The following is a 14848-nucleotide window of genomic DNA, read 5'->3' on the forward strand; positions in this document are numbered from 1 at the left end:
ACGGGGGCAGCAGGCCAAGCAAAGCACCTCAGATGTCCCTCTCCCCAGCAACGCTTTTCAGCTCCTCCTGGGGGACCACAGGGCCTTCCCAGGCCAGATGAGATATGTAATCCCTCCAGCGTGTTCTGGGTCTGGGCCTCTTACCAGTGGGACGTGCCTGAAACACCACCAGCAGGAGGCATTCTGATCAGATGCCCGAACCACCTCAACTGACCCTTTCGACGAGAAGGAGCAGCGGCTCAAATGACCTCGATGACACAGCAACTTCAGGGAATGAGTACCTTGCCCGGTATGGGGACACCGGGGCCACCCTCTGGAGCCAGACATGCGGGGGAGCTCGCCGGCGAGCGTCTGGTGGCCAGGCCTTGGACCATGGGGCCTGGTCGGGCTCAGCCCAAATGAGTAACATGGGGTTGCCACCCTGTGGATTTATTACTCTTATAATGAGTTAGGTTTTGTTCTGTGCATTAAATTTCGTTGTATTTATTTCCAATGACAATAAAATGAACTGAAGTGGACTGAACTGAATTATGCAATGTTTTCACCTGTATGTGGCCCATAAACTAAAATGAGTTTGACGCCCCTGCAATAAATAGTTTGCGATGCGATACTGTTACAATCCAGTAGGTGGCAGAAATGCGATGCAAACCGCCATGACACCCTACAGAAGAAGAAGATGAACTAGCATCACTTGTCTCACATGCTAGCTGATACTGTAAACCGTTATTAACCAACAAAATGATGCGTCCTTCGTTCAACCCACCTTTCATTAAACCCAGAGCAGCTGCTCCAGTGTACAAACAACAACAACAACAACAACAGCCACCTGGAAGGTAAATTAGCCCAGTGCCTCAGTCTGAAAAACACGAAACGTTAGCTAAAGTGTTGAACGTTAATCTGTTTGAGAAAGTTTCAGATTAACAGCGTCGAGTAAAGTGCCCGTTGGATTAGATTATAACAGTGTGTTTTTGTCGACTGGATACTGAGGGTGCATGTCGTTAGACTGTCGCTACCCCAAACATTATTAGCAGCCAACTGTAGCTATGTAGCTAAAGCTAACAGCTAAGCTAGCTAAGTTTGTTTGCCTGATTTGTTGATGTTAGCATTGATAAAAGCCCACATTGCCTTTAGCCTGCTACATTCATGTTCACTTGCTATTTTTATTGCATTGACTCAGTTAATATTATTGCACTGTTATATCCCCCCCCCCCCCCCCCCCCCTCTGTTTTCTGGGATGAACAGGATACCCCATGACTTCAGAGAGGCTATGATACATATTCCAATGAAGCTAGCAGCTAACAAGTCAAACATCAGGACACCTGACTTGGCAGCTCCGACACACAAAAAACAGAAACCTGCAGGTAAATCTTGTGGACATTAAAGCGCACATAAATAGAGGCACACTGCATGAACACCATGAAAGACCACAGCAAAGGTTTTGCAAGTCTGAGCTTTACTCCAAATTACTTGGATTTAACATCACAACTGATCACTTAGTAAGTCATGCATGTCTACTTCCCTGATTTTAGGGATGCACACTGTATATATATTAAAAACATTTTAGGTCTAAAAGCCCAACTAGGGACAAAAATTGAAAATTAGCAATATAAACTCTCTATGCAACACATGGTCCCATGCTCTGTATTGGTACTATGTTAAATTGCATCGTCCCTATCAAATAAATATTCCATGCCTGAAAAGAAGCAGAGAGAAGAAAACAGTCTTATTTCACCAGTCCCTCTCTCAAAATACAAATGATCAGAATGAATAGATGGCCTGTCAGTGACAGTTAATAACCAGTACTTACAGTAACTTCAGAAAAATAAATAAATAAATAAACAGAGAAGAATACACAATGTCCCCTTCAACAAGGGAACAGCTCCTACTCGACAACTTCATATAACCTAATTGTTACTTCTTTATGCATTTTCTTAAACTGAAAAATATTTAGACAACCCTGTAGAGAATTCCACAGTTTACCGCCCACCACTGAAGTACATATCTGTTTTAATGTAGTCCGTGCAAACTGGTGCTTAAAGTGAAATTTTCTTTGATGCTCGTCGTCCTCTGAAATAAAAAAAAACAACTTTTGTAAAAAGGTAACACTCTGCATTTTGCTTCATATATGATTATAAGTGTCCACAACTCAACTAAGTCTCTAAGTTACAGGTGTCCTGACTTGATCAACAGTCTGTTGGTGTGTTCTCTTGGATCTACTATATGAATAATTCTTACTGCTTTTTTCTGTAATATAAACAATGGCTTCATGTCACTCATGTATGTGTGTCCCCACAACACAATGTACACATTCACTGGGCAAAATAAGAAAACTGCTACAACTTATGTTCATGTAAAACATGCCATGTTTATTTTCTATTTAACATTTTCAAACAAAATTGTAATATGCATCCTACTTTAACCATCTGAGATGATGCTCTCCCTGATACAGTCCTGACAACAGCCATAACCAGGACAAATGTGACCTATTTTAACTAATTAAAGTTGCATAATGTAAGCGGCGGCACGGTGGTGTGGTGGTTAGCACTGTCAACTCAGCAAGAGGGCTCCTGGTTCGATCCCGGGTGTCGGAGCCCTTCTGTGCAGAGTTTGCATGTTCTCCTCATGTCAGCGTGGGTTTTCTCCGGGTACTCCAGCATCCTCCCACAGTCCAAAGACATGCAGGTTAATTGGTGACTCTAAATTGTCCGTAGGTGTGAATGTGAGTGTGAATGGTTGTGTGTTAGTCCTGTGATAGTCTGGCGACCTGTCCAGGGTGTACCCTGCCTCTCGCCCAATGTCAGCTGGGATAGGCTCCAGCTCCCCACGACCCTCAAGAGGATAAGTGGTTAGAAAATGGATGGATGGATAATGTAAGCATCATCTTATTAGCAGAAATGTTCAATCAGGTTGATACTGATAATCTATTTTAAAGTCTCTATCTGCTGATACTGATGGGCTGTGCATCCTTCCATGATTTGATTACTGTATGATGGGAACATCCTTTTACAAACAATAACTCATTACAGTAAACATCGTTTTTATATTTTGTGGGGCATTTTATGCCTTTATTAAACAATAACTACTATAAACCGTCGCACCTTAACCCCACGGCCCCTGCATTGCCTCAGCCCGTATTATCTTTTGTCAAGTGACATCATTGTTGAAAGATAATCCGTGAAAAAATTCAGTCTGCACTAAAACGCTTTAAAAAGTCGACAGATGTCTTAAATTCCATCCATTTTCATTTGCTTATCCGGGGCCGGGTCTCGGGGGCAGCGGGCCAAGCAAAGAACCCCAGACGTCCCTCTCCCCAGCAACGCTTTCCAGCTCCTCTTGGGGGACCCCAAGGTGTTCCCAGGCTAGACAAGATACGTAATCCCTCCAGCGTGTTCTGGGTCTGCCCCTGGGCTTCCTACCAGTGGGACGTACCCGGAACACCTCTAATGGGCACAAACCACCTCAACTGACTCCTCTTAAATTCAATTTTATAAATATCAGGCTTTAAAAGTCATTCTTAAATTTGAACGTGTGAGGTCTTAGTTGCGACAAACGTTTTATCCAATTTAATTTATCCGTCTTTTAATTTCTTTTTGCCAAAATGAGTTGAGCTCTAACATTTCTCATGTTAAAAATCTAAACACCTCAGATGAGGGACCAAGTGTGCGTTCATTCAAGCAAAAATACTCATGTACAAGACGGAAAAAAAACCTCACTGCAGAGCACAAAGTAAGTCTGCACACTGTGGGCTCCAAATCAATAGTTTAGATCTCTTCTCAAAAGAGAAATAAACAAATATTTAATCCTGCCACTGAACCTACTGTCTTTTTACTGTATACTTGTACTTAACTTCTGGCAAAATTTAGATTGATCTAACTCACTCTAAGAACCATATTCCTACATAAACCTTACCTCTGCTAGGGAAGACATGTATACTAATTACCTTTATACTTGCAAGGAGTGAATAAGAAAAAGATTATATGTCCAAATATCTGTCTTACATTTTTGTAAAGATTATTTTTATGGCTTTTTTGCCTTTATGAAATACCTGACAGGATGAGCATGAAAGGGAAAGAGAGAGGGGATGATATGCAGCAAAGAGCCACAGGTAGCAACCAAACCCAAGGTGTTACGGCTCTTTAAAAGCATTCAGTTTAAGTGTCTAATACCTGTAGGCACCCTGAATGTAACATTGGCCAACATTAATGCAGATGTCACTTTGATGGATTTCTTATAACTGGCGCAAGTTTCAAAAGTATGGGGATCAGTATTGATTCTATACAGATTTCAGTGAAAAGCAATCTCTGTCTTAAGCTTTCTCTGAGTTGTGAAAGTGAAAAAAGTCAACAGAAATGAACCAAACACACCTTGCTTCATTTCACTGTTAGCGTAGGTATACATTTCATGTCTGAATCCGTCCAGTCTGTTTAAATAAGTTGTCTTAATGTTATTTACCTTTTGTATTACACAGGGAAATCCCCTGCTAGTAAATGGAAGTCTTCATTCAAACCATTAGGAGACCAAGATGACTCTCTGGAAATGAGCCCTGGCAGTTCAGAAAGGTAAGCCAGTCAGTGATGTGTACAGTATATCGACAAAGTATCAAGTAGAAAGTGAGATGTCTTACAGTCACACTCCAATGACATCCCACATTTGAGCCGTTAACTTTGTCATGTGGTGACTTGAAGTGTTGAAATATGGGCTGTCTGAAGGTGACCTCGTTATATATTATTCCAGGTGGCCCCTTGAGGTAAAAGTGCAGGTGGCAGGAGATGCAGTGCTTCACTGAGTGCTTAAACAAATGTCACTAAATGTGCACAGCCTCTTAGTAGTTTTAACTCAGTCCAGAATTTTTGTTTTTCCTTTTTCCCCACAGTTCATGTAGTTTCTTGGCACATTTATCGTATGCGTGAGCATTCAGTGCTTAAGGGGACAGTTCGGATCTTTTGAAGTGGGGTCGTATGAGGTATCCATAGTTGATGACATACTGTAGATGGCACCCCCAGTTTGGAGAAGCAGGCAGGTGTACTGACACAGAAGCTAAGCCATGTACTGCTGTGGACAGAGGCAGCAACAAAACATTGCAGCCACCTAAAAAAAATCAATATGACTTTAAATTCTTGCTAATTTTTGGATTTTTTCACCGCTTTACCTTGCCGTTAGACAGCCCTTTCTGACAGGGAACGGAGATGAAACTGAAACTTATCTATGCTCTCGTCAAAGCCACCAAACTCACTGACCAAAATCAGTAATTTTATGTTGCAGAACACAGGAGCTACTGATCTACCACTGCCTCGATTGGTCAATTAAATAGGTTTTGCTGCTGACCCCGTCCACAGCAGTACACTGCTTACTTACTGACTATAAAGTACCTCATACAACCCCACTTTAAAAATCCGAACTCTCCCTTTGATGGTATTGTGTTCCTACAGATGATCTGTATAATAGTAAGCACTAATCTCTCTTCCATCTCCCTCAGGCCTGAGATTTATGATCCTTACGACCCTGTCTCGACAGACTCTGACGAAGAGACGCTACAGTCACAAAACCATAGTCAATCCCCACCTGATCATGATAACAGCCTGGAACGTGAACGTTTGTCTCCAGGTAGAGGCTCCAGTAAAAAACGCTGCTGGGGCACAAACTACTCTGAGTCAGTGAGCAAACCCCTCGGCAGACGTGACTTTAGCCCTGAATCCAGACACACCGAGAGGCGGAGTCTCAGTCCAGGTCATAGACTGCCTGAACAACGTGCTTATAGCCCCAACAATGAATCACTTGACATACCAGTTCTCAAACACAGGGACTGTAGCCCTGACAGGCATATTCCTGGCTCCTCCACCCAACGGTTTCCTGCATCTTATGGAGGACAGAGGACCAACGGAGAGGAGAGGATAATCCCTGAATACTGGAGAGAGGTACGACTGAAAGTTTGATTTATAAATGTAAATATTTATACAGTTTTTATTCTGTGGTTATATACAGTCTTGAGTTGAAGACTTAAACAGAATACAGGATATATTTGTCGTACTTATTTATTAATTTGCAGTGATGACACTGTGATACTTGGCACCAATTAGAGCCCATTCTCTCCTCTGTAGATGGCCACTACTGTTAGATTATCCCCACCCAGGCGGGACTATCAGCGTCCATTGGAATACGTGGGAACAGGTAAATTACTGTAATGTCCCACCATTTCAAATGAAAGGTTCAGTGTGTAGGATTTAATGGGGAATATTGGTAGAAATTAAATATAATTTTCTTAACGTAAATGTTTTTTAGTAGTGCCTGAAACTAAGATTCCTCGTGTTTTTGTTACCTCAGAATGAGCCGTTTATATTTACATACAGAGCGGATCCTCTTCCACTGAGTCCTGCATGTTGTTTCTACAGTAACCCAGAGCGGACAAACCAATCACTGGCTCTAAAAGGTCCATATGCGTTTTTCGTGCCGGCCGCCTTGCTTGGCACACAAGAGAAGTTTCAGTTGGTTGCAGTCTGCAACCTCACCACTAGATGCCACTAAATCCTACACGCTACTTTTTTTAAGTATAGGAGAAATAAATGTAGGAGATAACAAATTTAAAGTATATTTTGGTAACCCAGTAATCGCTTTTGAATGAGTGAAGCGGAGAGTTTTTTCCATGTGTACATGTGTTTCCTCTGTTAACTTAATAACAATAATAATTCTGTGTAAAATGTTGTTCTACAGGACTGGACCAAATCACACCGTCCACAGAGGGGCCAAGAAACAGGAGCATGAATATAATAATGAACAAGTAAGAACCAAGGATATTGATGCCCAATTGGTTGAAGATGTTAGATGTAGAGTTTTCATATTAGACTCACTGGCCATAGCAATACACATGTTAACATTTTCATTTTGTCTCCAGAGCTATGACTCGGGCATTTTTATATAATTCACTGGTTTACATTTTATTAAGGCGTAAAGTTACACATACTTAAGGGCGGGCTGCTTTGAGTGACAGGCTGTCTGCTGATAGTGTCCTTGGCTCCTCAGTCAGATCCATCCCTCGCTCCTGCACAGTGCCATCCTCACACCCAAATATGGTCACTTATGGCTCCAAAAAAACCCAAGATGGCGACAAACGTAATCCCAAACTCGAAATTTCAAAATGAGAGCTTAAAAAACCAATGAGTGACGTCACAGTAGCTACGTCTATTATTTTACAGTCTGTGGTCAGGACAGGGAAGTCCTGAGTCAAGTCCTAAAGTTCGAGTTTCATATCCTGTACAAGTCATAATGTGCTCATCACCAACTGTAATGCCATTTCAACAACAAAGTAATAATATATTAAATTAACAAAAATCATGAATGCTTTTAATAATTTGTGTTTATTTGTTAAAATAAGTTTGTTGGAAGTTGTTTGATATCTGTCTGTAATGTTCAACCCAAACATTTTGCATACTGAAATTCATTTTTTGTGACCACCACATACTTTTTGTAGGCAAACAAAATTATATTTAGTATTTTTTCAAGTGGCACTCAGTAACCTAACACTAGTTCTTTCATGGTTCTCTTGTGTAATGTGTGTGGACACTGTTGACAGATTGCTTCAGACAAAGTGGATCATCTGGGAAATTAAGTGTCGTTTTGCTGGCAATAAACAGTGCTAATGTTAGCTGATTGAGGAAATGAAGGGAAATTAATTGATCTGTAGCACACTAACTCTCTTATTAGCTGTCATCAGCTAATATGTTAATCTAATTGGCCAAATTAAATAAACTCCACTTGTCTTGCACGAATGTGCTTGACAGCTCAGTCTTTTTGTAACTAAAATATGTCAGTAAAAAATGTGGGCATGCCACTGCAGCTATAAACACATTGTGATGCAGTGTAAACATGAGGTGAAGGAACAAGGTGAGACGGAGAGAACAGAGTGAGCGTTGATACTGATAACATGTTGTACCAACTGCTTTAAAACTTTGCCAACTCCTTGTTTAGATCCTACAGATGTTAGCCACTTAAGCTTCAACTAACACTCCAACAAAGCAGCACTTATTATGATGTCAAAGCTCTGCTGAACTGATGGACGACTGATTGAGTCTTGTTGGCTCAATGGGGGTTTGTTTTGAATAAAGATTTATAACCTAATATGGACACTGGGTGAGAGGCGGGGTTCACCCTGGACAGGTCACCAGACTATCACAGGGCTGACACATAGAGACAGACAACCATTCACACTCACATTCACACCTACGGACAATTTAGAGTCACCAGTTAACCTGCATGTCTTTGGACCGTGGGAGGAAGCTGGAGTACCCTGAGAAAACCCACGCTGACACGAGGAGAACATGCAAACTCCATACAGGGCTAGATTAAAGAATGAGATATAACAAGAATAAAAATTATGACAATAAAATACAATAATAGATTTAAAAACAATAATAAGATAATAAAAAAGTTCAAAGCTAGACTAAAAACCAGATAAAATAGATTGTAAGGACAAAACAAACAAATGAAATAGAAAAAAAGGATAAAAATATAGAACAAAATAACATAAAATAAAATAGAATAACATTTCAAAATATAAATACAATAAAATAAGTGAATAAAATAATGCAAATAATGACTCTAAGCCAGTGCTTCCCAACTGGTGGGTCGCAGTCCAAAAGTGGGTCGCAGGTCCATTCTGAATGGACTGCCAGTGACTCTCCAACATGTCAGGTTTGTAAAAAACGCACTTTATTTTGAAATAAAGTGAATTTTCAGCACAGGTTTTTTCTTTTGAAGTTCTGTTTCCTGCTGTAGAGTGAGTGACTAACAGATAGCTACTTGACAGAGACTGCAAACTAGCTTGAGACACAGCCAAACACAAGTATGACGCTGAATATATTAAACTGTGTGGACCTTGAACTAAGGACTATGGAGAAATCTGGACCCTGTGGCTGGACCAGTTTGGAACCACTGGTCTAAGCCATTCCAAATCAAAAAGGTTTTAAGTTTTCGTTTAAAAATGAATGTCTTAATATTTTTCTTTTAGGAGCCCAATCGCCTGTGACCTTTGTGACGTAGAGTTAGCCAACGGTCGGGAGCTGGAGGATCACCTGGAGAGCAAGATTCACTGGGACACGCTGGAGTACATCCAGCAGCACAACGATTATGATGATCTGACTATAGCCTTCCTACAGGTCAGATAATACATAGTATGGTTAAATACTGTACATTCTGCTGAACATTTCTGGGTTGAATTCTCAGTTTGTGCAGCAGTGTTCTACTTCTTTCCACCAGTTTCTGGTTTTAAGCCTAAATTTCACGTAAAATGTCAAAACAAGTTTGTTTTTTATGTCTTTAGGAAGTCATGCTGTATAAAAGCCATCAGTGCAGCCGAGCTATAGAGGACAGTGCACTTAAAGGTAAATAACTTTGGGTGCACCCCAAGTCTCCTTAGTGGTATTGCTTTTTAATATGATCTGAAAAATTCATATCGTGATACTGGCGATATTTCAACTTGTTGACATATTGACGTCACAGTGTTGTCCACAGCAACAACAAGCATGGCTGAAAGCGAAGTTATTACAGACTCAGCGGTGGTTCCAAAAAGAGCAGCAGCTTCAGTAGTGTGGAATAAACTGTGGCGTCCTGAATGTTTTATGAGCAGCCCTGGACTTCTCAGACTCTTTTAGCGACTTACCGCTCAGAGGAAACTCAGTCAGCGGCTCCTCTGGCAGCAGCACAGCATCTCTCCCTCTCCTCTCTCACCGTGCACACACGGGAGTCAGTGTCGTCAAGTGATTTTGTCATAAACCTTTGGTGATGCAAACCTACGTGAGGCTCGCAGCTTTCCCACCCCTACTGGGGATGCATGGAGAGACTCAAGGAAAACATGCAAGGAGAGAGGAAACAAGGAAATACGTTTTTAGAGAAATGAAACATCCTTTCCTCTGACCCATCACTTAAGGCTACATCTGATTTTGATGATGGCAGCAGCAACTGATCATAGCTGGATCAGCTGTCAGGCGGCTTTAACAGCCGTAGAAACCTTTGATGGAGTCTGTGTCTGCACATGTGCACTGTGCCAACACTAATGGGGAGACAGTTATCAGGGTCAGGGCAGCAGTGTGCTCTCTGTAGCTTGTTACCTGTTAAACCAACACCTGGTCAGAGGCACAGGAACCATTCCTACAGGCAAAATACGTTTATATTATGTATTAATTATCCAAATTTATTAATATTCTGTTTGTGAATTCTTTATTTAGTAACCCAGAATATACTTATGTATATACTTATAACACTGGAAATTATTTTTCAGGCTAAATGTTTCAGGGAAAAGTGAAATTATGTAACTCATCAAACCAGATGCTCAGGCATTAAAAGCCTCACGTGTGACTGAATGGAAATGATGATTAATGATGTAAAAAGTGTTTCTTGCTGACAGACAGACTCTCTGACTTTAATTGTACCCATAATTAAAGTTAATGGGGAAAATAAAGTCATAAAAGGGAAAATCTCCCTGATAAGTAAAGTTGTTTTTGTTAAGGTTTTCAACTGGATGATGAATCAGAAAACAAAATATAAAACTTGGGAGTGATACAGTTGAGATCAATCTGTCTTCACTCTGGTATGAAACTCCAGAGGTGTTGTGAGGTATCAAATCAATACCATCAGCCGCAGCATCCGATCAATAACTGACATCAAACAGGGAGGCACATCAGCCAGTAAAAGACTTCCGCAAAAGCTGCTCTCATGTGCACTCGCTCATCACTCCTCAGAGAGGAAATAAGACCTTTAAGATGGCCTTCAGGATGGCACACCAGAGCAACCTCTAGTCTGAGTGAGGAGATATCAAATACCAGACTTGGGATGCACCCTTTGTCAAAAACCAAGAAAGACATGCGCTGTCTTATTATCAGTATCTTCTATTTTCAGACAAAGCCTAAATGCAGTCTGATCTTTGTTTTTTCCAGCTCTGCAGGAAAATGACCACATGACAAAGATCGAAATGTTCCACTGTGCGGCTTGCAGTGTCTTCGTACCCACATCTGCATCATCGGTGCAGACTCACATTACCTCTCAGGAGCACCTCTCCAACACAAAGGTAACACTGCTGTAAAATAGCGCAACAATCCATTTATTGAAGTTTCAAATCTCTGTTTTCATTTTTTGTAAATTCAACATTTACCCTGGAAGAGATGATTCACAACTGCTGACGAATGTGTGATTTCCTGAAGGAGTTTCAGGTGCGGCAGAGACACTCTTGCCTCGACAAAGCAGACACCATGATGAAGATGCTGAAACCTCAGTTTGAACACTTCCTGAAGGTATTTTGCAATAGTGAACATTTCAGATGTTTTCAAACACATCAAGAGAACAGAGCATAGAAAATACAGGGAGGAACTTCTGTCAAAAAAATATTCCTGTAAATTATAAATTTGCACACTCAGTGTACTTATTGGTTCCCTCAATTTAGCAGTTCATTCTCTTATATAATATATCATGAATGACGTAATTAATTCCCTGAAGTTAATAGCATTATCGCTTTAATTCCATTTTTTACATGGCACTTGAACTAGGGACTGCTTGGACACAGTTCAATTTTATTGTGTTTTGGAGTCAGGAAACATGGGCATATTTTAAGGTTTGGCCAAGTAACACAACATGCTATCTCTAACAGTCATCAGCTAATGTGTATAATGTCATTTCAGATCTTAGTTTGGTTTTATGTTGGCAAAGGAACAAAGTCAGTTATTTGCAATTCAGTACAAACAACTAAAAGAAACCAAGTAAACTGGTTATTGATTGGCTGTATTTACCAATGCAAATGAAAAGTTATTCCAAATGGGGGAGAAAGGGTTTGGAGCCTGTGGCCAGTCACATGCAGCATTAAAAGATCAGATACTTAATTCTTCTTTTTTTGTACAACCCAAGTCAAATATGTACAGAAGTGCGATATAAAAGTAGTGGGAAATTATACAAGTATCAAATAAATGGCTATAAAAGGATGAAGGCTAGTTCCCACAGTTATTTTTCTCAGCAGAAATCTGTGGGGGTAATGGAAGGAAACATCTGGCATTTGTGTGCCTGTCTTAAAGGGACATTTCATCCCAAAATCAAAAATACATATTTATTCCCCCTCTCTGTGGTGTTATTTAATAATCTAGATTGATTTATCGTGAGTTGCAGAGTGGAGATGTTGGCCGTAGAGATGTCTGCTTTCTCTCCAATGTAATGGAACTTGTGCTCCAAGTGCCAAAAAAATTAATTTGAAAAACTCAACAGTAATGTCTCTTTACAGAAATCAGGATTTGGTTGGTCAAGATAATCCACAGCCCTTGTTGTGAGCAGTTTCATGTAGGAACTATTTTCTTTCCTCCGAACTACACCCGCCAACTGCATCACCACGCAGAAGGAATGAGAGGCTCGAGCTCATGACATTGCCAGATGTTAACATTAATGGTGTCCTCCATTGGCTGAGCTGTAATGTTAGCTAGTGCAAGGCCAAAACACATCGGCGACGAAAGCAGCATGGAAAAAAATATGCCCCTTTTATTTTCAATGTACAACCCCACACCAGTGGTGGCTAGACATGCATCAGCGCTCTTGGAGGCGCCACCCCGCAGCGCTATACGCCACTATCCTTTTTTCAGCCTCTCTACTGCCGGAATTAAATGCATTTTTCTGCCACTCGCTCTCTGCTTGTACATACCAGCTCCTGTAGCAGCTCTTTTTCCACTGCTCCTTTGGCAGCTTGACTCCTCTCCTCACCACTGCTGTATAGAGCTCTGTAGATGTTGCTGTGTTTCATTTGTGACGGAGAATGGATTGAGACATGTTGTTAACGGTAGGGTCTGGAGGATTTTCCAGTTGCTGTTTGTAAACACACATTCAAATTTGGCCCCTCCTATCAGGCTCAACTCTCCCGGGTGTACGGAGCCCGGGGGTATGGAAAAAGGCTTCACAGAAGAGGTTCAGGCAAGGCTCGCGCTGGTGCACGCTCGGACACGCTCGGGCACGGCACCTGTGCTCTCTCATTGGCTGGGGAAATCTCCGCCCAGAAGCAGTCCGAGCTCACAAAAACATCAAACATCATACAGTTAAAGGGCAGGAGCTCTGCAAACAGAGTCACCACCACACATGAGTAGAAGCTCATAGGTGATGATTAAGCAGGATTTCATTTGTACATGTCTATATTTTGTTTTGTTTGAAAATCCTCCAGATCCTACCTTTAAGGTTGAGAAGTATCCCAAGCAAAACAACCCACAGTCCTGACATTATAAAGACAATGGCCAAAAAGATACTGCCTGCCGAGTTATAGCTCTGGAGATTGTCTCGTCATGTGAGAGATCAAGTTTAATTAGGGGCTGTCCAGACATTCTTTTATTCTTTTATGCTAATGCAGAAGTAGAAGAGGTACAAATCTTTCAGTAAAAGTAGTAATAACCTTATGTGGTCGTCTGTTGACAAGCTGCAGCGCGACGCATCCAGTGTGTACTAGGGGCGGCACTTGATGCGCAACATGACGCACTGTTCCATGGCAGCACTGGTGTGTTTTCAGCTTTAGTGGTGCTAGGTGAGCTAGCAGTAGATCATAGACTGTAAAAATAATGATGTCACCTATTGGTTTGTGGACTCCCGCTTTGAGGCCTTGAGTTCGTCATTTTGGCTGTTGCCATCTTGGGTTTTTGGTGCCAGAAGTGACCATATTTGGGCGAGAGGCTTGTGCTGTGGAGGAGCGATGGGTGGATCTGACTGAGAAGCCAAGGACACTATTTGCCAACAGTCTGGCACTCAAACATTTATTTATAACATTTGTTTACAAACAATTATGTGTAACATGTAGCCTTAATAAAATATAAACAATTGAGTTGTGTAAAAATTCACCCCCCGTACAGCTGTCATGACCTTATGTGGTTGTCTGTTGACAAGCTGCAGTGCAAAACCGTTTTTGTACCAGGCTGTTAACGTGTTTATTTCTGCTGTACAGTTGGGGCATTTTAACATGGGGGACTATGAGGATTGTCTCGCTTTTGGAGCCAGCCTCACGTGGCCATTCAAAGAACTGCAGTTTTTAGCACTTATGTCGGCCTCATTTTTTAGCCCCAGGGGATGCCGCTTGCAGTTGATGCACGCTTCCTTCTGTGTGGTGATACAGTTAACAGGTGTAGTTCGGCTGAAAGAAAATAGTTCTTACATGAAACTGTTCACAACAAGGTCCGTTGAGTTTTTCAAATGTATTTTTTGGTACTTTGTGCACCACAAGCTAAGTGCCATCTAGTTCCATTATATTGGAGATAAGGCAGACATCTCTACTGCTGATATCTCCAACACTCGGCAACTCACACCAAAACAATTGACACTGATAAATAGCACTACAGGTAAGAGGAAAAATGTGTAGTTTAGATTTTGGGCTGAACTGCCCCTTTAAGTAATGCATTTGTCTTCAGTGGTGGTACACTCTATATAATTAGTAGCACTTAGCACACTAGGGTACTAATAGTACCCTCCAAGGCTACTGGTAATTAAAATGGACTGCACTTGGACAACATCGAGCTCTGCAGATGCAGCTATCAGACGTTTCAGAACTGTTGTTTTCTTCCAGGGTGGCAGCCCGTTTGAATGATGAAGTCACTGAAAGTCTCCAAAAATACTGTTTACACTGAGACGCTGTTTGCTGCAGATGAAGAACTATGGACTTAAGCCGCAATCACAACCACACGTTAATGCTGTGGCAACACTAATGTACAGGATATTGCCAAGAGAACATACTGTTTGTGTCATTCAGGATTTGTCTGAATAAACAGAAGCATCTTGAATCAAGGTTTGTTCACACTGTATGGATTTACTTCTATCTGTTCACACATGGTTTGTCATTTTACATTTCTCCCATATT

At 41.2% G+C, this 14848-nt stretch overlaps 1 protein-coding gene across 1 annotated transcript; it reads left to right on the forward strand.

Annotated features, from left to right (window-relative positions):
• The first annotated feature begins 638 nt into the window (after positions 1-638).
• Positions 639-14775, forward strand: LOC117271927 (uncharacterized). The gene is made up of 11 exons (XM_033650482.2): positions 639-833; positions 1243-1361; positions 4469-4559; positions 5477-5915; positions 6099-6168; positions 6709-6775; positions 9002-9149; positions 9314-9374; positions 10926-11056; positions 11190-11279; positions 14558-14775. The coding sequence occupies exons 1-11, from the start codon at positions 739-741 to the stop codon at positions 14576-14578; spliced, it is 1332 nt and encodes a 443-aa protein (XP_033506373.1). The 5' UTR covers positions 639-738; the 3' UTR covers positions 14579-14775.
• The last annotated feature ends 73 nt before the right edge of the window (positions 14776-14848 follow it).

The sequence above is a fragment of the Epinephelus lanceolatus genome, chromosome 12 (genome assembly GCF_041903045.1).
Source record: "Epinephelus lanceolatus isolate andai-2023 chromosome 12, ASM4190304v1, whole genome shotgun sequence".
NCBI lineage: Eukaryota > Metazoa > Chordata > Actinopteri > Perciformes > Serranidae > Epinephelus > Epinephelus lanceolatus.